The sequence below is a fragment of the Natrix helvetica genome, assembly GCF_964273705.1.
Source record: "Natrix helvetica genome assembly, chromosome: 3".
Lineage (NCBI taxonomy): Eukaryota > Metazoa > Chordata > Lepidosauria > Squamata > Natricidae > Natrix > Natrix helvetica.
In genome coordinates, this window is record NC_138549.1 from 111,510,329 (window position 1) to 111,535,063 (window position 24,735).

Sequence of the window (24,735 nt, forward strand, 5' to 3'; positions counted from 1 at the left end):
GGAGGAGAATTGGTACAGAGCTATGAATGTTCTGCAAAAGAATGTAAAGAAATTTAGATCTTAAGAGAAAAATATAAAGAAGATAGTAGGTTTAATAGAAATAGGTATGTTGCAGCGTAGAAGAAAAAGAGAGGGTGGAAGGGGATGTTCTCTATGGAAAATAATAAGATTACAAGAGTCCGCGGAAAATTGTTCACAGTATAAAATGAGAAAAAAATGGGGGCTACTGTTAACCACATATGAAGTCCTGTATTTTCTTGAAAATAAGGTACAAAGTACTGCATATGTTTTTGCTGTGAAATTATAAAAGTTATATGACATGCATATATATATTTTGGAAATTAAATGAATATGATACTTTTATTAATGCAAACTCCTATTTTTCAGGTTTCTAACAATGTGCACAAGACACTTTGGCAGTGTTGTAGCTCAAACTATTCGCACTCAGAAGACAGATCAGTTTCCATTGTTCCTTATTATTATGGGAAAACGATCATCAAATGAGGTGTTGAATGTAATACAAGGTATAGTCCATGTATTCTGTTTGATGCATGTTTTGTATTGAAACTTTCAACTGAATTTGTATCGATTACATTAGTAGTCAAGTGTATAAATTCTCCTGGAATATAGTTTATATTCTTACATTAACAAAGTATTTGTAGATAAAATGAAAAAATTGTGAATTTATCTTATATACATTTGCAACAACTATGTGTATCTGATCAAAACTAATGTAGCACGATAGTGTTTGAAAATCAGTGATAAAAATGTTCTGCTTCAATCTTGGTAAGTTTACACTTTATGATACTACTCAACAACAAAAATGTGGAAAAAAATTGGCAAATGTTCTAGCTGGTTTTTAGAAATAGGTCTCAGGATGAATCTTAGTTACCTGGAGAAGTTACTACGTCGCATTCAAAAACCTAACCCCTTGTTCTAGTAACTTGAGTGTGAGTAAGGAACTTCACCTCCCAAACTTATTCCCCCCCCTTCCAATGGTGGTATTCAAATAATTTAACAACGGTTCCCCCAGGGTCAGGTTAACTGTTGTGGGAAGCTTGGCCCATCCCTGTCCTCTAGCTCCGCCACATATGCCAGATGAGCCTCCTGTGACTGCAAACATGACCCTAGACGAACCAGTTGTTAAATTATCTCCCCCCCCCTCCTATCAAAGTGGATTCTGGGTGTTGCGCTGCAATGGAGAAACGGGCAACGGAGCAGCCAGCATGATGGAAGGAGGAAGAGCAGGGAGAAAAAAGAGGGAAAGCGCCATTCTCCTTCCCTCATGCCAGCTGTTCCGTTGCCCGTTTCTCCATTGCAGTGCAGCACCCGGGATCCACTTTGATAGCAGAATGGATAATTTAATAACCAGTTTGCCCGAAGCGGTGCAAACCGGTTCCCCCTTCTCTCTTTCTCTCCCTCTCCCTCTCTCCCATTAGAAAGAAAGCGCACACAGAGAGTGGGGGATACTAACCTTTTGTAATTGATCTCAGTCTCATAAAAATAACTATGAGTATTCATAGCTATATAGATATTTCATTGATATTCATTGATTTTTTAAAAGATGTGCCTGAAGGACCTTTACCATCCCTATATTGAAACTCTAAAATAATCCAGAAATAGTTGCAGGAAAAAACTAGAGTCATATTCATTCAATTACTTTGATGTTTTATGATATAATGTTCACAGTTTTCTCTTGATTCCTTGATACCTACTTACAAATCACTTAAATTTTAGACTACTTTTCTAGCAACTGGAATGTTGAAACTTAGTAGTAATGTACTTCCATATTCTCCACTGAAATCTGGATATTGCTATACTGATGGATTAACATCACTGTGAAAAGTATTGCAGAGGTTGAAACCAAGATTCGTATGCAGTGGAATAGAGCTGTGAAATTTCTTTATGTATTTCAAATATCGTTACATTAGCAATGCAATCAAGGAGTAATAACCCAACAAATAGTGTCCAAATAAGGGGAAAATGGGCTCTTCATCATTATATATGTTAGCAATCTTTGAATCAATGAATGGCAGAGGTAATTCTCAGGGCTATTCATTGTAAATGTTAATATTTAAATTCAACACAGAAATATCAATAGATATGTCAAAAGATCATGTGATAATATCTATGACAGTTTGAAAAAAATGTTTAAGAATAAAAATTTCCCTCTTTCTTCCTTATTTATCCCTAGTTTGAGATAATGACCTGGTTATTATTGCTGATATGAAGTTGAAATAGAAATTATAATTAATCTATTTTTTTCATTTAGATTCACATTTATAATTGGAAACTTTCAGAAACTTTAAAATATAAATTAAATGACACTAAAATAAAATTAATTGCATTTTCTTTTTTGGTGACTTATGAAAAAAAATCTAAAGTATTTGGATTATTTCTAAAATGACTTGTTGAGTTTGTAAAATAACTTTAATATTATGAAGTTAAACTGTCCTTTGTTGCTAGGAAACACAACAGTGGATGAGTTAATGATGAGGCTGATGGCTGCAATGGAGATCTTCAGTGCACAGCAGCAAGAAGACATAAAGGATGAGGTGAGACCTGGACATCACTACAGACAGCTATTGAATTTAGAGTAAGGGCCTTCCTAGACAATTAAAAATGCTAGATTCTATATTTGTTCTGTTGCCTGTATTAGTATTAATTCAGTTTTAATTGCATATGGTTTAATTAATATTAAGAAAATAGAATGGCTTCATTTTAATGTTTGTTTGAAGAAGAGGTTTGGAAGGTTGTTCCTATAAGAGTGAAAGAAACTCACAATAACAAAATAATTTATTCTGTCCATCAGAATAGGAATGCTATCCATCAGATCATTCTAAGAATACTATCTGCCTCCATGTAAGATTTGAGACATAAGTAAAATGAGATCAATATTCACATTTACCTCTTCTGCAATGTCTTCATATTTATGACGTAAAATATCAAATTTTGAGTATAGCTAAATTTAAGGAACTGATCACAGATTCTGTGGAATAAAATACTTCTAACTTTCACAGTCTTTCAAATCAGTTGTAAATACTGTTTTTGAATATTGCAAAAATAGGCAATCCTTGCAGGAAGGAAAGAATTTCTAAAACAGTGTTAGGAAACTTTACATTTATTGTAGTGAACAATTTTGTGAAAATACCAACTAGAAATTTAACATATTCTTTGAATGAAAACTTGTTTAACAGTAATTGTTTTGACGAGCATTGCTATTTTTTGGCATTTTTTTAAATGGGAAAAATATGCTTTACCAATTAAGTATGGTTACTAGGATAATTGCCTTACTAATTCAGCATCTACAATTAAATGTAACTGCTTCTTACTACTACCTATTAACAATAAGGTGAGACATAATTTACAGAAACCCATACAAGATTGACCATTGCCTGGGTCAACAATACACTAGATATTGGAGTTCCTGGACATCTGATGAGAAATGAATTACAGGACTCAGGACTGTTGGCTAAGCTACCAGGTCCACCAAGTGTAGGTCTTCTAGAAGAAAAGTTGTTTACCCATTGCAAATATACAAAAACTGAAAACAAAGAGTGTTATTGAAAGATTAAATGAACTGTTATTATAAATCAAGTCCCAATGAGAAGAGGATTTCTGAAGAGAATGCACAGTTCTGGAAAGAACAACATCTAGAATCAGAAATAGCAGAACAGAGGCTAGCAAATCAGCATTGATTTAGAATACGAAATAAAATATTCACAGAAGTAGAATTGGAAGAATTGCAGAAGATCTACCCAGGGCAAAGAAACTGAAGCCTCACCAGAAGTAATTCACATTGTAGAGGCAAACCATGAGGAGTTGGTAGTAGGTAAAACTAGCATAGCTATTCATTCATTCTCATTCCTGAACAAATCACCGTTTTCTCAGCCTTCTCCTCGGAAAGAACAAATCCCTCTTAAGTAAATAGCAAAAGAAATTGAAACAAAAAAATTGAGCATCCAGAACAAAAAATTGCAGAATACTGTTGCCTGCATTGAAGCTTGTTAGCTAGCATAAATATTAAAATACTATAATATGAAATATAAGTACCAGCTTACAGCAAGAAACAAATCCACAAATCTGTTATACTGTATAGCAGTTATAACTGAATATCTCCGATGCAAAATCAGTAAAAACCAAAAAAGCCAATGTATACCAAAATGGAAGATAGGATTGAAAATAAGATCAGCATCCTAAGATCAGATGCAAGCAAGCTAGAACAAATAAAAGAGAAGACCAAAGAATATCTGATCAAGAAGTATTATCTAGAGGAAAGGAAATCAAGGAAGCACTAGAAATATAAAACCAAATAACAGCAGTAGCCAAGAAGTTCAGCAGATAAAAAGCATGAATTGCACACTATAGCAGAATCTCCCATTTCGGTCGAATCAGAAATGATTCTACCAATCCTCAATGAAGAAACTGTAATGAAACAATCAACACTGGACAAAGAAGAAACACTGCAATTCTGAGCAAGCTGTGAGACAACCCCCCAAAATACAACAAAAAAGCAGCTTGCATAAAGGAGGTGGATATGAATTTTTTAAAAAGATGAAATGTAAGAATTTGTAATAACATCAGAAAAGGTAAAGAAAAGGGTAGGGAAGATCAACAATTGGTCAGCATCAGGCGAAGATAAACTGCATGGTTTTTGGTTGAAACATCTGGCTGGTCTACATACACTCATTGCCAAGCAATTAAGAGCAAACTATAAGGAGGCAAATTTGAAAATTGAACAACATCTGGCAGAACATATTTGGTATAATGAAAGATTTAACAAAAGAGGCAGCCCCAGGCAACTACAGGCCAATTACCTTTCAAATTGCTAACTGAGATAATAGCTGATGCAGTCCAACTGCATCTAGTTGAAAACAGTCTTTCAACCTGGACAGAATGGAAAGTGTCCTAACAGCAGAGAAGTTCCTAATTGACAAAATGATTTTATAAAATTGCAAAAGAAGGAAGACCATCTTGAATGTAGCTTGGACTGAAAACCAACATTAATTCGTTGGCTCGGATTAATTAGAAAGAAGCATTTGATTCCCTGCCATATGATTGGATAATAAAAATGCCTAAAATAACAGAACTCAGTATACACATCTGGAGTTTTGTGCAAAGATCAATGTACAATGGAATATGCAATTGCCGATCAATGTGATAGACTGAGAGAGGCTAATATCAAAAGAGGGATCTTTCAAGGCTACTCACTATTGGCACTGTTGCAATGATTCAATGCAACTGTCAACAATACTGAACAGTTCATGGCTATCAAACATCAAAAACACCTGCCAGGCTATCCCACCTCCTTTATACTTCAAATAGAACCAATGCTCAACACTTTAAATATATGAACTTTGGAGTAGACAAAGGTGCCAACTTGCCATCAGCAGAGGAAAAATAGTGAAAATTGAAGGAATCAAGATGCCCTATAGAAATAACATCAAGAGTCTGACTGAAGAAGATCATTATAAATACCTGGACATTCTTCAACCTGACAATATCAAGCAAACTAAAATCACACACGCACGCACACACGTATGCAGGCAAAGCAGATAACAAGAAGACCTGTCAATGGCTAAGAGCAGGGAAGTTAAAGAAAGAGACAAAGGGGCTAATTCTGGCTGTATCAGATCAAGAACAAATTCAAACAAAGCCAGAATTGAAGAAACAGCAACAGGCGGCAGGTGCCACCTCTGCAAAGAAACCAAAGAATCTGGTTAGCAACTGCAAGAAAATTGTACAGATTGACTACAAACCACAGCATGACAAAGTAGCAACAATGGTGCATTGGATGATCTGCAAGAAATACCATTTGCCTGCAGGAAAGAACTGATGGGATCATAAAATAGAGACCGTAATAGAAATTGAAGAAGCTAAAGTATTCTGGGACTTTTGAATTCAAACAGATAGGCACCTGCCACATAACACACCAGACCTAACAATAAAAAAGTCTGGATAGTGGACATGGCAAGACCTGGAAATAGCAGAAGAGGAGAGAAAGAACTAGAGAAGATCACAAAATACAAAGACTTGCAAATAGAAATAGAATGACTGTGGCAGAAGCAAAAATAGTACCAATAGTAATAGGCACCTTGGGTGCAGTCCCAAAACAAATGGAGCACCACTTGAACACCATCATAATTGATAAAATCACCATCAATCAGTTGCAACTCAGAAGCGACAATATCTTTAAACATCATTAAACTTTTATATTTGACTGTCCCAGGTCCTTGGGAAGGACTCAATAGGTGGATAAAAATTCTGAATCCACTGGCTGACTGTGTGAAATAAATAACTTACTATGGAGATTTATTTCATGCAGACTAAGATGAGCAAATAAAGTGATAAAAGTTCTCTCAAAATGCCAGTGTTTCAATTATACAAATATAGTCACAAGCCACATACACAAAAGTGAAGTGGTTATCTGTTACTTTATTAATTGAGAATGACATTTACAAGTAATGAAGTACTTAGTTAGGATTTTGCAATAATAGGTGTGTTCCTATTTAAGATTATTGTTATCCTGGATGTACAGTAGAAACATTGTTTGACACTAATGCACTAAGCATCTTATTCATCCAACTAAATCTTATGCCTCACTAGTACAAGGCTTTTTTCATTGTATTAGCCTTGAAATATATGTCAACTCTTTATATAGTAATGCTGCCTGTTTTCAATCTGACAAAATGAACATCAATTTTTTTTCATTCTTAGAAAATGTAACTATGAGCATATGATAATTGAATATTTTTATTACCCTTTTTCAACAAGTTACAAACGTATACAAATACAGAAACATGTATAATACATACATAGATAAAAATGAATGTAGATAAAACTAATTGGTGATCCTACCTAAATGTTAGGCTCATACAATTAGGCTTATAAAGCATCATCAATAAATCTTTCTAACCCAATCCACAAACTTAGGGAGAATTTTTTTTAAAAATGCTTTTATGTTATACTGGTAGTCCTCGACTTAACAACAGTTCGTTTAGCAACTGTTCAAAGTTACAGTGGCACAAAAAATGTGACTTATGACCGCTTTTCATAGTTATGACCTTTGCAGCATCCTCATGATCATGTGATCAACATTCAGTCTTCTTGGCAACTGGTTCGTATTTATGACCTTTACTGTATCTCAGGGTCATGTTATCACCTTTTGCGACCTTCTGGCAAGGCAAAGTCAATGGACAAGCCAAATTCACTTAACAACCAGGTTACTAACATATCAACTGTGATTCACTTAACAACTGTGGCAAGAAAAGTCATAAAATGAGGCAAAACTCACTTAACAAATGTCTCGTTTAGCAACATAAATTTTGGGCTTAATTATGGTCATAAGTCAAAGACTACTTGTATTATTGTTCCTTATTTCTGTATAACTTACTGAATGCGATGATTGCAGACCTTTTGATGGCATTATTTTCTCATAGTACACAATTCAGCCTTGAATTACGACATCCAGGTGCTTTTTGTAACCACTGTTAACCTGAACATGAAGTTCCAACCAGCCAGCTAGTCTGCCAAGTAATTGGCAAGCTATGAGCCATTTCATTTATACTGGAAATACAAAAAGAGATATTTGACAGTTAACAAAAACATACTGTCTCTCGCTGTATTCCAAATCTAGGATTTTTGATGAATGCATTAGTTTTTCTCTCTCTAAATGTCATTAAGAGAACTGTAATTCGCTAGGTAAAATAACATGACAAATATAGTGCCTAACAGCCCAATCTGTGCTCTGTGTACTTAAGAAGAGGCGTTGGCATGTGAAACAATTTTTTAGTAGCATACTAGTTCACATGTAACACTTTTTGTAAATCTTGTTCCTGACATCTCCTGTTTAAATAGCATTTTTTTCTAGTACAGGTCTTAATGCATTTACATGGACTTTCTTTCAAAATGTGACAATAGCAAGCAGGATACAGATTCAGGTTTCTGTTACTGTTTTCTTAATAACTACAGTAAGTCATCATAAACCACAAGATAAACAGAAAATTCTTCTAAGATTTTTAGTATGTTTTTTAAGGAAACACAAAGCTTTTAGAGGAACAAAAGATATTTGGGATTTATAAGACACACACACACACAAAAGGACATAAACTTTAAATCATGGTATTCTGCTTTTGAAGATATTTAAAACTCTTCAAACAAAATAAGCTGTTGGCAAGTAATCAGTATAACATTTAATATATCATCTAACAATAGTTATTAGACTACAGGACTATATTTTCTTTTCTCTGTAATCATTTTCTCTGGATGAAACAAACATTTATTTATTTCTTGGGTTATGCCACAAAGATTACCATAAAATGTTAGCTGTGGAATATGTATCTAGTTTATCACAAGACTAAATGATGAGATTAATCCCTATCATTTTCCTAACCTTTATCCCCCAGATGGTTTCAGCCACTTTACCATGGGGGAGAGGCATATTTTAGCACAAAACATGGGTTCATAGCCATCCACAGGTTTTTTCATATCTAAAGATGCCTCTATGAAGAACTTAAAAGTATTGATGAAAGGGCTTAATTTTAATTTATTTTAAAATATTATAGGCTACCCATCTTACAAATTGTGACCCCGGGAAGCATATCAACATAATCAAAATTAATTAAAACCCCAAAAGAAAAATTAAAATAGTATCCGTACAAAACTAAGAAGAAAATCTGCACAAAATTAACACAAACAACCAAACAACCCCCCCCCTCTGTATGTGTGTAATTGAGCCCAAAATTTCCATTGCTAAATAAGACGGTTGTTAAGTAAATTTTGCCTGACTTTATGACCTCCTTGCCGCAGTTGTTAAGTGAATCACTGCAGTCATAAGCTAATAACATTGTTAAGTGAATCTGGCTTGCCACATTGACTTTGCTTGTTAGAAGGTTGTAAAAGGACTCCAGGACACTGCAACTGTCATAAATACATGCCAGTTGCCAAGCATCTGAGTTTTGATCATGTGGGGATGCTGACGATCGTAAGTGTGAAAAATGGTCGAAAGTCGTCTTTTTCAATGCTGTTGCAAAGACCTCCTCACTTCTTCACACTTGCCATCTTTTTTAATGTTTATGTTCTGTTGTAATTTCTTTGTTTAACTTTTGGGAGTTGCCCAGATTTGCTGAACCAGACAACTTGCAAGTTGAATATATTATATTAAAATGCATAAAATAATATTATTACTATATACACCACAACATTAAAGCATTGCTACTGGTCTTTTAGCTGGTATTGACCTTCATACAATCATACCTATCATTCTTTCCAAGACCCTAGGATGTCATTCTAAAGCCATGATGGAGAACCTATGGCATGCGTGCCACAGGTGACATGCAGTCCCCTCTCTCTGGGCATTGAGCCGTTGTTCTAATTCAGCTTCACCATGCATGTGCGTGCGCCTCCCGCTGGCCAGCTGGTTATAGGGTCTCTGCTGTGCACAAGGGGGTGGTGCACATGGGGGGGCTGTGTGCGCATGCATGGAGCAGGTATGCATGTGGAGGACCTGTGCACGCCTGTGCAGGGGTTGGGGGGTGCATGCACGGGAGCCAGAGCGCGGGGTGTGTGCATTGCATTTTCGTGTTATTTTGGCACTCACTCTGGAAAAGGTTATCCATCACTGTAACATAGTATAGTATGCAACATTATGCAGCTAATAAAATGCTAGTTGACTACTACTTTGTTTTTTACATGAATTTTTTCATAGTAAAAATTAAACAGTATTCATTTAATTCCAATACTGATAGACAACTGTTGTTTGAGAATAGATATAATGTATATTACAACTATGGATTAATTAAAGATATCATATTTACTTGTGACGTCTTCCTAGTGAAACAAATTGTGACACCTTCAGTACACATACAGTAATTTGCTGCATGTGGTAATATCAGGGATTAATAGGTGATGAATGAATATAGGTTGGTTACAAAGATCAATGACTGGTAAACAAGAAATACATAGAAGTAGTTAGGTCATATAGAGAATGAATGAGGATCAAATTACAGAACAAGTATATTAAATAAGAGCATATGAGACAAGAAGAAGAGAAAGATCAAGAAAAATATACCTATATACACGTAAGTGGGATTCTAAAAAGGAGAAAAGTGACAAATTTTAAAAACAAAATACAATAAAGTGGTATATTAACATGGTTGAAGCATGAACAGTTTGCCAGGGTAGAAAGATATAGTGACATATGATTGTTGGTAAATCTTACTTATTTGTATTTTTACTTACTTATTTTGTATTTTCCCATTACTTATATCTTTAATATTTTGTCGTATTTCTTCCCTTCTGTATTCTGCATAAAAAGGAAATAGAGCGATGAAGGGATTTGCATATAACAAAGCAAATAATAAAGAAGGTTGAATCCTGCTTTAAGCTATTCTCAACTGGAATTCTATATTTTTCACAAAAATAATACTGCATTAATTGAGTCTTACTGCTTAAAACTCCAGCTTTGTATCCAATGTGTTTGATTCAGAAGTGTTGCTTGGCTCTGTCTCAAATGAGAGAATTACAATTTTAAATTGGGCCAGTTAGGCCATTGAGTGTAACCATTGCTCAGAACAAGAATTTGAATTAAAGAATCTCCAAGAGACGGTTGTCTAACTTCTGCTTCAACAGTAATGGTGAGCACACCAACCCACCTATTTGGGTAATTGTTTCACTGTTGAACTCTTTTTGTGATGAGAATGTTAAATTCAGATTCATTCAGAATCTGCCTTCCTGTAATTTAAATCCTTCATTCTATGTCCCATACGCTGTGACAATAGAGTACAGGTCTTGACCTTTTTCTGTGTGACATCCTTTCAGGTATTTAAAGAATGCTGTCATATCCTCCTTCATCTTCTCTTTTCAAAGCTAAATGTCCACAGCTGCTTTGATCTTCATAGGACATTGTTTTTAGTTCTCTAATCTTCTCCAACGTTGGTGGAGACAGTGGTCATGCTGTCATGTGGTCATGATGGGTTAACTCAGTCAGTAACCAATAGAACTGAGTCTACCAAAGTGATGTCATTGCCTCAGAGGAGTGTCCTCCCGCTTTTTTAGACTCAGTTCAATCCGAACTGGCTGTGCTAACTGCTTTCTCCTCAACTTTAGTAGATATTTTAATTACCTTTCATTGGATATTTTTCTAAATTTCATCCAAATTACATCAAAATTGGAAGGAATCAGAGGATAGCTCCTCAGAGCTAAGTCTCTCAATTAGCCTGGGCTTTTTGGAAAGACTCACCAGGGCTCCTTCGAGGCTTCTGCCTCTTGAGCTTACCGGCAATTTAGAGGCTCTCCTGCAAGCAGCTCCTCTCAGCAACGGCCGTTGGAGGCCCCACTCTGCGCTGCTGCCTCTGCTGGCCTCTGGGCCTCTCCCTCGTGCCGCAACTGCTCCAAGAGCCGTCAAGACCGCCAGCAGCTGCCAGCAGCAGCTAAAGGCTGCCAGCATCCAGAAAAAAGCCGCCAGCCGCAGCCACCGCTGGGAAGCGCCGCCGCTACACGGCGCCGCCACCCCTCAGCGCTCCCGCCTCACCGGACCGCCGCTGCTGCTCCTCTTGGCCTCTGCAGCCTCTTTGCAGGGCCCTTGTCGCTCTCCCTCGTTCTGTGGCCTTGGCTACCTCGTGGCGCCCGGACCATAGGCTCTGTAGCCTCAGTGGCCATTTTGTTTTGGCATGAAGATCTCCGGCAGCCATTTTGGGAGTGTTCAACGAGTCATGAGTACAGACCATAGCCTCATCTCCTGCCCCTGAGCCACAAATGCCTCTACCACCAACCCCTTATGCTGGGACCCACAAACGCAAACTGGCAAACCGGCCCCAGAAGCCTCCCCCACAGAGCCCTCTCCCAAGGCCCCCAGGGGGTCACATAGGGGTGTAGCCAAGCCACAGGCAAAGGACAGTGCCACCCAAGTTCCTCCCAGCAAGGCCAAGGCCAAGACCAACCACACTGAATCCCATCTATTTCAGGCCCAAAGGCCTTCTCAGCCTAGTCCTCCTCCTGACTTATCCTCTGATTCAGAAGATGACCTCTCCCCTGCTGCATCCATCATTCAGTCTGAGGAGGCCAGGGACTCAGGTGACCTCGCCTGCAGTGGGGATGAATCTGAGGGTGGCAGGAGCATCGCTCTGGATGAGGAGCCCCTCTACCAGGAGGAAATTTCCCCTCCCCCCCCCCCGCCGCCGCCGCTCTTACTCACTTGGTATGGCAGACATGATATCTGAGGCCATTGAACGTGGCATAGCAGCTGCCCTTAAACATAGGTCTTCTAACCACTCTACCCCACGCAGGTCTGCTTCTTCCTCTGGATCCAGACACAGGGATGGTGATCTCTCGGCTTCGTCATCACATGAGCTCCCTGGCACGTCCAGTCATCCTTCGGTTTTTGGCAAACAGGAATGTCCGGCAAGGGATTCAGATCTCTTGGAAGACGAGGGTCTTCCCCCTGACCCACCTGCATTTGTTGGTTTGTTCAAACCTGCTGTCTTTCGCTCTCTCCTCTTTAAGGCCAAGAGAATTGCTGGCATCCCTTCTCCTAAAGCACCTCAAGGAATGGAAGCGGACAAGACGGACACTACTGACCCCCTCTTCATCCAACCTAAGGTCGAAAAGGAGGTGATTCCGTCTCCCAGACTCTTCATAGACGTGGTCCAGAACCAATGGGCATCGTCAGGTACAGGTCCCCTCCCCAATACCTTGGACAAGCGCCTGTATAATGTGAGACCAGAACTCACCAAGGCTTTAGAGGTACCTTCTGTCGACTTACCTATAATTGGCCTTTCTTCTCCCAACGCAGCCTCAGCAGCTCCTGAGGAGGCTTTTCGCCCCGAAGACAAGAGAATAGAACAAACTCTGGTCAAGAGTCACCAGGCCTCGGCTTGGGCCATTAGGGCGGGTACCTCTGCTTCTTTCTTTAGTCTCTCTGCTCTCTTATGGCTAAGGCAACTCCAGGCAAGGCTTCCGGCCAGGGATTCTAGGGCTCGCAGGAATATTAACAAAATAAAGGCGGCCCTAGAATTCACTGCAGATGCTTCCTTGGACGCAGCCCGTTTTGCATCCAAAGCCATAGCATCCTCCATCTCCACCCGTCACCTGCTTTGGCTAAAGCAGTGGCAGGCAGAAGCCTGTGCCAAGTGGAGGCTTGCCTCCTCTCCCTATTCTTCATCTCTTCTCTTTGGGATCCCATTGGATCCTCTATTGGTAGAGTCCAAGGATAAGTGGAAGGTCTTGCAGCCGGCCACTAAGAAACAAGAGGGCCGCAGTCAATCCTTTTATTGCACACAGCCCTTTTGGGGTGAGGACAGGGGTTCCTCCAGCTCCCGTCCACAATATCAGGCTCCCCCCAGACAGGGCCCCTTCTTTTCCAACAGATCAGGCAGAAGCAACCAGAGATTCCAGCCCAGAAAGTCATTCAGGGACAATACCAACCAATCTTACAAGAGGCAGAAGTGACTGCCCGGAGGATCTCCCCATAGGGGGACGTCTGTCGACCTTCGCAGATCGTTGGGATGACATGACCAACGATGCATGGGTCAGGTCCATGATCAGATTTGTCCTTCTCTTGGATTTGCGCTCCAGCCCTCCAAACCACTTTGTCCCGTGTCCCATATCCAGGGATCCTCAAAAGAGACTCCTAGTGGAGCAGGCCATCCATCATCTGCTCCTCATTCGGGCCATTCAACCTGTGCTTCCAGGCCAGGCGGGACGGGGGTTCTACTCTTGTCTCTTTATCGTGCCAAAGTCTTCGGGGGCTGGAGAGCTATCCTCGATCTCAAATTCTTAAATCGATTCATCAGGTACAGGAGGTTCAAAATACACTCTCTCCTGTCAATTTTAGAGAGTGTGCGCAAACACGATCTCCTAACATCAGTGGACCTCACGGAGGCTTACCTCCATGTACCCATTCACAAACAACACAGACGGTTCCTCCGATTTGTCTATGCTGGCAGTCACATGCAGTATCTTTGTTTTCATATCCTCACTAAATTATTTGTGCAGTTACTTTTCTGCTATTCCAGAATTGTATTTTGTGTGTGTGTGTAGGTGTTCGCGTGCATGCGCATCTGTGTGTGTGAAATTCCCATACATCTTGAACTCCTTTTCTCTACAGATTACCTTCCAATGGAATGAGATTTGTCATTGCTCTCGATTTGTTAAAATTTCCTTATTTGAAATCCATGGCATACATTTAACTGTCCCATCATTTATTTTAAAAGATTTATAACAAAATCATTGGCAATGTTGTAGAGGTAGTGGAAATGTTAAAAGAATTGTTACTATAATGCTAGAAATTTACTCCATCAGAAGAATAAATCTGTGAAAGTGTGGATCCAGATGACCAAAATTCAGAATAATTAAATGTTACCTGTCTGTCATAACAAATGGTCTTATAATCTTTAAGTTTTCAAAAGATGGTTGTTTTCACTTCAGAAGATTGGTATTGTCCCCTGCCCATGGAAACTTTCTGTCATAAATCACTGGTAGGGATTTTTTTTTCCAGTTCAGTTACCATATTTTCTCAGAATTTTTTACAATGGTAGCCATCATTTAGGCAGAATGGTTGTGGACTTCATTAGTCTAAAACTTTGACAATGTTTTCCTGAGGAGCTAGGTCCTTAAGAGGATATTAGCTAGAGGCAATGACTGTTTATATCCGTAGAGAAGCCAGTTTTAATGTTCTCTTCTCTTAAATTGATAGTCATCTGGGTAAAATCTAGCAGAGAGTGCCAAGAGAAATAGCAGTCATGTATTATGCCTTTTGTGACTGAGGAGTATACAGTGTTAAAAATACATTTCCACAACCTCATCGTTTACATTTGGCTTTTAATGAGACTGTTGATTGATGACTCTAGCATCACATGATGGGCAAGAACAAAGCATGAATTTGTCAAATACAAAACTAATGAGAAGAGATCCTTGATTAAATAATAGTATAACAATTCAACACACCTGCTTTGAGCCACCCTGTGCATTTTTTTTCTTCCTTGCCCGAGGAGGAGGCTTCTCAATGGATTACAGTAACACTTTTTGACAAGCTTATACAGGGTGGAGTCCCTATGTACTGCCAGGATCCATTTGGCGATACCTAGATAATGCATTCTTTTTATTTTTGCTGTCAAAATGTATTACTGTAAAAGCATTGACTGTTACACAGCTGGCTTGACTTGTTCTCATTTTTAAGTTAATTAACAGAAGGTCTAACATAGTGTTTATTTTTCTTGTTATGCAACATTTGACCATTATGGCTTTAGGAAAGTTTCATGAAAAATATCCTGCATTCTTTTAGGGAAGGGAAGGGAAGGGACGGGGGGGGGGAGGCTCTGTTTGCAAGACTTTGCTGAACATTTCTATTCACTTTAATTCCCTCAGTTAATATTTCATTCTTTTGGGTGAAAATCTTGGTAGTCATTGATCATTAAGCTTTATTTTGAGATGTGCAGGTTTATTCGCTGGGGAAAATACTCATCTGTATTTGTAAATATATGAATTAAATCCAGATTATATTTCAGTTTTTGATCTCTAACCAAACAACCATCATAAAGCAGCTGCTTCTTTAAAAGTCCAGTTTATCTGCTCATCTATAATTCTAGCTCTAGGGAGAGGTTCTCATTTGGAAAATCAAAAATGTCAATTTGAATCACTTGTGAAACACCAGTGTATGACTGTTATTATAGAATTCACTTTGCTTAGGCATAATGTTCAAAGGATATCATTTTTCAAGTGAGGCAGTTTCTCTATGCACCCTCTCTTTTCAGCATAAATAGTGATATTTATGAAAATTGTCATATAATTCTTGCATAGGTCTGCATGTTAAAATCTAATATATTTAGTAATTCAAAAGCATACACTATTTATTATCTGATGAGCCAATTAATGGAATATATAAGTAGATAACTGAAGCTGGTTATTTTAAAAATACAGTTGCCACTGCTGTCCGTCTATATGTGTCTATCTATCTACCTACCCACCTACCCACCTACCCATCTACCCACCTACCCACCTACCCACCTACCCACCTACCCACCTACCCACCTACCCACCTACCTACCTACCTACCTACCTATCTATCTATCTATCTATCTATCTATCTATCTATCTATCTATCTATCTATCTATCTATCTATCTAATTGTGGTCAAAGCTTTATCACAAATCATTTTAATGAGTTTTGCCATTTTTGTGATTTTACTGTGATCTCTACATCATTCAATCACCACAACAGCAACAAATATTTAGAATTATTAATACTGTTTTCTATCAATATTATATATTATTGGATAAAGCATGTATGATATTATTAATCAGTTCTTTTAAGTGTTTCCGGTGTATGGGAATTATAGTTGAAATATTTGGAGAGCATTATTTAACCTATTTCAAGATTGAATTTCCAATACTTTTACACAAACATACACACACACACCACCAGCACAACCACCAAAAGATAAATATAATCTCTAATATGAAAGTGATTAAACTTCTGTGCTCACACACACAACCTGGAATAATTATATTTAATTCTATGCTGTTGCTATATACCTATTTTATTTAGAGAAACATATGCTAATAAAAAAATTGATACAAATATGTTTTATCCATATCAAGTAGTAGGTATCCTTGTTGTCTTCTGAATTTGCCAGAATTTGCCAAAATATATTTCAGATACTTTTACTGAAGTTATTTATTTTCATGCCTTATGTTTCGCCCTTGAAAATATACATACTTAGAATGAGTGAGTGAGTGAGTGTGTGTGTGTGTGTGTGTGCGCGCGCGCAGGTCTTGGCGTATTTGGGTCTTTTTCCGTGTAAGATTGAGAGTATATTGGTGCCGTTTCAACAAGGTCCCACTTGCCATCTTCAGGCTGGTGCCTTCGGCTTTGTGCTAGTGAGAGCAAAGCATGATCGGAGCTGCCGTCTCCATGCACAAGCACGAAGCTGAAGGCACCAGCCTGAAGATGGCGAGTGGGACCTCATCAAAACATCGCCAAGATAATCTCAATCTTACACGGGAAAAGACCTGAATATGCCAAGACCTACATATCTGTACCCGTGAAAATCTACGAAAACAAATATATACAACAAGACCAGTATATATATATTACAAATAAATACTCTGTGTGTGTGTGTGTGTGTGTGTGTGTGTGTTGCCTTTGTGCTGATAAATAAATGAAGTATAGATCTATTTGAAGCTATTTAGCTCTCATCAGCTAGCCATACCCTTACTGGGATTCGAACCTGGGCTGTTTTTACATATTAGGCAGTTATATTAACCTCTAAGCCACAAGCTCTCCTCCCTTATCAGCTGATCCAAGAAATGATTAAGTGTTATGTCAAAGCACCTGGTATGCCCAAATATGGGAGGGAGCATACTGCTTCCCTCCTAGGATGGAGCTGAAAGACAAAAGGGAAGCAGTATGCTCCCTCCCATATTTGGGCATACCAGGTGCTTTGACATACATACATACATACATACATACATACACACACACACACACACACACACACACACACACACACATACACACACATATTCATACTATTCAGAGTACACTACAGTATTCTGGTTACAGTTAACATTAAGCAATACTAGTACAAAGTTCAAAATTAATCATAGCATCAAGAAATAGCAATAGCACTTTGACTTATATACCCCTTCACAGTATTTTATAGCCCTCTCTAAGTGGTTTACAGAGTCAGCATATTGCCCCCAACAACAATTTGGGTCCTCTTTTTACCAGCCTTGGAAGGATGGAAGGCTGAGTCAACCTTGAGCCTCTCAGAATTGAACTCCTGGAGTGAGCAGTGAGTTAGTCTTGTGTAATGCATTCTAACCACTGTGCCACCACAGCTGAAAGGGACTTGTAAATTATATTGACATATCTCACAAAAAATATTTCATGTTAATCAACAGAGAGAATGCAACCATTTTGGAACAAAATAGGCTATGATAATAAAAAAACATAATTCTAAAAAGTTTTCAGATTAAATTCTGGAATAATCAAATATAAAAATCGAAAGCTATGTGTTTTATTCATGCAGCTTTTACCAGATTCTTCTATAAGCATATACACTTTATATATTTAGAAAGTGTACAAGATTGTTATCTTAGAGGATCAGATTAATATTTTCTATGATGGCATTTTGTTTAGACAAACTGGGTGTCTTTTTTAATATACTCTTTATTAACATCAGGCCCTATGTTTAACTTCAGGTGTGGCTCAGTAGAAACACTCTTATCCTTTGGTAAACACAAAATATATAGATTTCAAAATGTGCCTTGCATTATGGCAGAAATGGGCAATATGTTCTGTAGCTCTCCAAATATTGCTGAACTACAGCGCCCATCAGTCCTAGTTAAAATGACAATTGTGATGAATGATGGAGGTTGCTGTCCAACAACATTTAATAAGTCATACATTGTCCTCCCCTACTTTATGGAATATGTAACCTGGTTAATGTCAACTTATGGACAATATAATTGTTTTCATATTTGCAGTATTTAGTTGGTTTAGAAATCATTAAAAATATGCCCAATTTGTTTTAAAATTGAACCTACAGAAACACAATTATATACATATGATAGTAACATGCTATTCCTGAAACTCAGCTTGCTTTTTATTTTCCACTAGAACAATCTTTCTCAACCCAAAAAGTAAAACCAAGAATAGAATTTCTATAGAGAATTCAAATGAATTGAAATTCAAATGCTGTTGGGTTATTTCAACCTGTTCTATGGATTATGCCATTGTATATAGAATATATATTATTCTTTCAGAATAGCTAAATAACTGTTCTAAAGAGAAAATGTCTTCCCAATGAAAAAACAGGGCTTTAATGGTTTATATTAAAATGCTGGCTTAAATATATAAAGCCTTTTATGGATTGGTACTTGTTATCATCAGAACCACACCTCCCTATTAGAGTCAGTCTGAATTCTTTGATCATTCCAGGAGAACCAGCTGGTTGTGTCCTCTATTTTGGAAGATCCAGGGCCAAAGCCTGGAAGCATTGGTTCTTAGTAATGGAGCTTGTCCCTCTCAAATGATCCTCCATTGGAGATTTGTCTACTTCCACATTGTCTGCCTCCTAGAAAAAGCTTTGGATAGTTTTTCTGTAGGGCTTTTGGGGTCTGCTACTACGAACTAAGATGCAATTTTATTTTATGTTTATGTTTTATGGTATACACACACACACACTGTATATATAAACTTTTTCGCATCCACTTTATCTCAAAAATTGTACAATTCTTCTAAAATCTGTTTTACATGCAAATGTGTACCTTTCATACAAAAATATTTTCGCCTTATCTAGGCAATAAGACTTCCTTTTTCTTAAAGAAATCCTCTTTTTCCCCTTCAATAGTGTTTCTGAGAGTACATATTATGCTGGATAGCATATTTTCTGACCTGGAAAATACAGGTAACCCTCAACTTACAACAGTTCATTTAGTGACCATTCAAAGTTACAGTGGGACTGAAAAAAGTGACATGACCATTTTTCACAGTTACAACTTTTGCAGCATCCCTATAATCATGTGATCAAAATTCAGATGCTTGTCAAACTGGTTCATGCTGATGACCATTGCAGCCTCCTGGGATCATGTGATCACCTTGGCAACCTCCTGACAAGCAAAGTCAATGGGGAAGCCAGATTCACATAACAACCAGATTACTAACTTTATCAATTGCAGCGATTCACTTAACAACTGTGGTGAGAAATGTCGTAAAAAGGAACAAAATTCACTTAACAAATTTTCACTTAACAACAGAAATGTTGGGCTCAGTTGTGGTCATTTGTATATCCTCTGCTTGACTTTTATTATTGTAGATTTTAATAATTCTGGAATGTTGATTTGATCCTTTTTCTCATTTATTATCCTTCTTAGTTAGCTTTTCAGTTTTGAAAAGTTTTCTCTTTTGAAATCAAATATTACTGCATTACATCTTTCCGTTTTTCCCAAATTAAAGTCATTAGCATTGTGCTCAGTATTTTCAGCCCCTAAAAATAACTCAAACAAAAAGCAAGAAGGGAAATCTATTCACAAACCAAGAGATGGTGTAATTTGAAATCACATTATGAAATCCGGAAGGCCAAACGTTAGCTATGAAAAATGTCTTCAGATGATGTTGAAGAAATGCATGAAGTAGCCAAATGGTTTATCCTCAATTGGGAGTTCCAAAGCCCTGGTAGGATTACAGCAAATAACTCTTCCCATGTAAGGTCACTACATCTCAGATGCCTATGGCTTGCTTGAAATGAAAAGATAACCAACATAAAAAGGCAATTTTTGAAGAATTTGTGTTTTACTTCACAACTTGCCCCTGTATCTTAAGAAGAGAGGCTGTTGCTATGCCCTAATTATACCAGTATTTTTAAACTCTATTGAAAATATATATTTTTTAAATGGCTCAATTACACAACAAAAGTGATGAAAATTGTAATGGATTAATACTATCTACATGGCATCTGAAGATGATAAGAAGGAGAAAAGCAAAGGACTGCTGCATAACTTTACTAGAGGTGGCTTTACTCTGTTACTGTAAAGAGTGGAAGAGATATGTCCTTTACTAAAGCTCCAAGGGACTAAGGGACTTTGGAAGGAAAGCTTGTTCTTGTGGTATGCAAATATTTATTTTTGCATGTACAAAAGAGTATCACCATTTTTTCTGTAATCTTGTTGTATATTGATGAAGTCTTGCACTGTAAATTGCTTGAGCTGCAGTGCAATGCTAACCTTAATTAAAACATATCATTAAAAAAACACTATACAAATATTTTAGATAGTTAAATCTGACTTGGATAAATAATGTTCCATTATCTAACAATGAACTTGGTGAGAAAGTATGTCTGAGTAAGAAACTGTTAACTTAAAATTGAGTTCAGCTATGTCATTTCACATCTTTGTGCTATAGCAAGGCAGTCATGCATAATATATTTTTACATTCCTGACATCCCCTTTGTATCTGTTTTACTAAAGGATAATGCCAAAAAATGGAAGAATTAAATCTAGAGGAACTCCTGAAATGTTGAATTGTTGGCCTGAAAAAGAAAAGCATCTGCCAATATTATCTCCAGTTGGATAAATTTAGAGCCCCAATACCTCTAAATTTATTTCCCCTCCCCTCAAGGTTTTTACTCCTCACTTAGTTCAATTGTTTATTTATTTTTCCTCATTGAGTATAAAGTTCTGGATGCACTATGAAAACAAGATATTTTTGTTTTAAAGCTGAGCAGAGATTTGTCTTAATTTCCCCAAGTTTCCAATTTCATATTACTGTTTCTCAGTGGGACTTAGAAGGTGAGTAATAAAATATTTCCAGTGACAATAAAAATAAAATCAACTTGCATAGCAACAAAAATTCAGTACAAAGCTGAACCATGTGCAGTCATTAACAGGAATAATAATTGTTAAATACTGCATGAAATCCAAATGTTTTCAAAGGGGAAAAAGAACTCTTGTTTCATTCCTTCAAGCCAATAAATAGATAATGAAGCAGATCTTGGTTGACAGAATTGGAAATTATAATGGTGGTTGAGTTTGATTGCCTTACCCTAACTAAACTTAGGCCGATGACTATAGTAAAGACCTCCTGAATTGTCAAATCTCTCCATCTGGAATGTTATCCCCAAAATGACTTATTTGGCACCTACTGTACAGTATTTATGTTCCAGAGTTAACAACAAAGGTATTTACGCTTACACATATTATTGTCTTTCTTTTTACTGATTTATTTTATTATTTTTGTTTTGCATGTACATATACAAGTTTTAATTTTGTATGATCACACTAGACAACTTTTCTTAGAGCTCAGTCTTAAGGCACAGACGGCCACTTTTTGGGGGGCAGAGTTGCAGAAAGCAAAGCTACAAGTACATTGACCTTCCAAGTATCAGTACATTTATCCCCAGTGCCTCATGTAACAGTATTTTAAACAGGGTATTGGAATGGGTATATGATCCTTAGGATGGGCCAACCTTTGTCCTCTCTGATGCTTTTCTCAGACCATGCATTGAGATCAGTATGCATTCCAGATATCTGCACCTTATGCAGCTGCACCTCGTGCATTCCAGATAGCTGTGTTTTATGCTTAAAGAAGATGTATTTATTTACTACATTTACAGTACATGCTGTTCATCTCGTTCTGCTAAGTGATTCTGGGAGCCAATGCATGCTATGGTATTATTGCAGCAGAGCAGTGCGTTTACCAGGAAAGAAAATACAGGTAGTCCTCAATTTACAACAGTTCATTTAATGACTGTTCAAAGTTACAATGGCACTGAAAAAAGTGACTTATGACCATTTTTCACACTTATGACCGTTGATCACCTTTTGCCACCTTATGACAAGTAAAGTCATATTTACTTAACAACCGTGTTACTAACTTAATACATACAGTGATTCGCTTAACAACTGTGGCAAGAAAAGTTGTAAAATGGGGCAAACTTACTTGACAAATGTTTCACTTAGCAACATAAATGTTGAGCTCAATTGTGGTCGTAACTTGAGGACTACCTGTAGCTGCAATTGCAGATAGTAGGACAAATTATCAACAGCCAAAGGAGGCTGGAAGGAAGCAACATTGTTGGCCATTATTCTTGTTGGGATAATTGATTCTCTTTATTTGAGGTATTTAAGTAAAGGCTGACAGCCTGTCAGGGATATTCTAGTTGATTACAGTATGCATATAGTTTGCTTAATAGGAGTTAGTTGGGAACTTCTAGATTCCAACTCTAAGATTAGGTGATAACCAATTTTGTTTACATCAAAAAAGTGTACTAGTTAATACCAAACTAAAAGACTATAGTCCATTGTAGTTGTGTCAAAATCAAGGCAGATAATTTTCTTAATGTGAAATAAACTAATATGTTCTTTTAAAAACTGCATCAAATATCCAGAAAAATAATTTCTTACACTTCACTGACTATCGAGTTCCTTTCTTTCAACCTGTGTTCCCCAAATGTTAGTATACTGTAAACAAAGGACAGGTATTCCAAAACAGCTATTTGTTCCTGGGAGAATATTGATTTTGAAACACCAAGCTAATTTTTGATCTTCCCGTCTTTTTCCTATCCCAGGATGAACGCGAGGCCCGAGAAAATGTGAAGAGAGAACAGGATGAAGCTTACCGAATCTCTCTGGAAGCTGACAGAGCAAAAGTATGTATCAGTCATTACAAAGCATGCAATTTTTAAGACTAATTTTAAGAAATAGATTTGTTAATTATTAATCCAAATCAGATCATGTTTTGTCACAAGTGTTAATATTTGTATCCCAAGGTCTGGTCCCTTTCCTAACCCTTTTCAGAGAGCCATCAATGCCCTCCTATACTTGTGATGATGAGAGAATTCCTCCAGCACATTGACATGGCTTTCCTACTGGAGAACTCTTATAACGTTGTGTCATTCCTATTGCACAGAACCTGTTTCAATGAGGAAAGTTGCTTGGCTGCAATTGCTTTTGGCACTACTTTTCTCAACTATTCATCATAGCTTTACTAGAAAAAGAACCATGTTATTCTTTTAGTAAACTCAAGACTGCACCCTTCTGCTGCTCTCAATATGTCATGGTAACCTTACGCATCCCCCAAATTCTCAGAAAATACTTACTTTGATACCGGTATCAGCTTTGATATGAATGTTAAGTTTCACTTTTAACACTAGAAAAATACTATAGTAATAAATAAATCAATTTTTTTATTTACTACTTTACTATGATATCCAGAATTGTCTCCCTCTGTTGATTTTATCAATCTGCCTAATAGTGTTCAGTCCTGCCACAATAATGCAATCAGGGAAAAACTCAAATATAAAAATATGTGCAAATAGAAAAAATAAAGTAAAAGTAATTATAGAGTCATATTTAATATTAAAAATTTAATGATAGTTGGATTAATGCTTGGAGTAAAAGTAAGGCAAGTTACATGATTTCAGTTAATAGTTTAGTTTATTGATTAGCCCATAGACCATATCAAAATACAGAGTTCTAAATGCAAATTATTAATAAAAATGATTCCACCTCAGTAGCAACATGGGATCGAGGATCTTAAAATTATGCAGACTATTAGAATTATGAACACTCTCCCATTCTGAAAGATGTTCTTTGGGAGACCAAGTTCTCTTGGAAAACATACGTATATGTGCAAAGTGAGATCCTTCACTTAAGAAGATTTCCTAATTGGGTATTATCCTTTAGGTAAAGGAACCTTCACACATAAAGAGAGATAGATAGAGAGATTTTGAAGAATTCACTCTGGCAATTTGTACAGCAGCATCCATGGATTTGATCATGCTGCTTTGACTTCCATTATGCTTGATTTGGGAGAGCCGCAGTGGCACAGTGGTTAAAATGGTTAGAGTGCAGTATTGCAGGCTACTTCTGCTGCCTGCCAGCAGCCTGCAATCTCACCAGGCTCAAGGATGACTTAGCCTTCCATCCTTCCAAGGTGGGTAAAATGAGAACCCAAATTGTTGGGGGCAATAGGCTGACTCTGTAAACTGCTTAAAGCACTGTAAAGTGGTATATGTCTAAGTGCTATTGCTATTTGAGCTTACGAAAGATGCCAAAAATGCATGCTTTTCTCAGTGGCAGGGCTTGCCTACAAGGCTTATGGTTATTTTCACAGAGTTTCCAGCATGGTGGGAATAATAATACACTGTTCATTATTTTACAGAAAAGTCGGAATAGTTGTAGAGTCTAAAAGAAAGATAGTTTTCAAGAGAGAAACAGATATAGGAAATATATTTTT

General features: G+C 37.3%; 1 protein-coding gene across 1 annotated transcript in view; it reads left to right on the forward strand.

The window, feature by feature from the left end:
* FAF1 (Fas associated factor 1) overlaps positions 1-24,735 on the forward strand; it is a 216,736-nt gene that overhangs the window by 170,670 nt on the left and 21,331 nt on the right. The window contains exons 14-16 of the mRNA XM_081946742.1: positions 388-524; positions 2,467-2,555; positions 23,066-23,146. Of these exons, the coding sequence (XP_081802868.1) occupies positions 388-524; positions 2,467-2,555; positions 23,066-23,146 (307 nt within the window). The remainder of the gene's footprint in view (positions 1-387; positions 525-2,466; positions 2,556-23,065; positions 23,147-24,735) is intronic.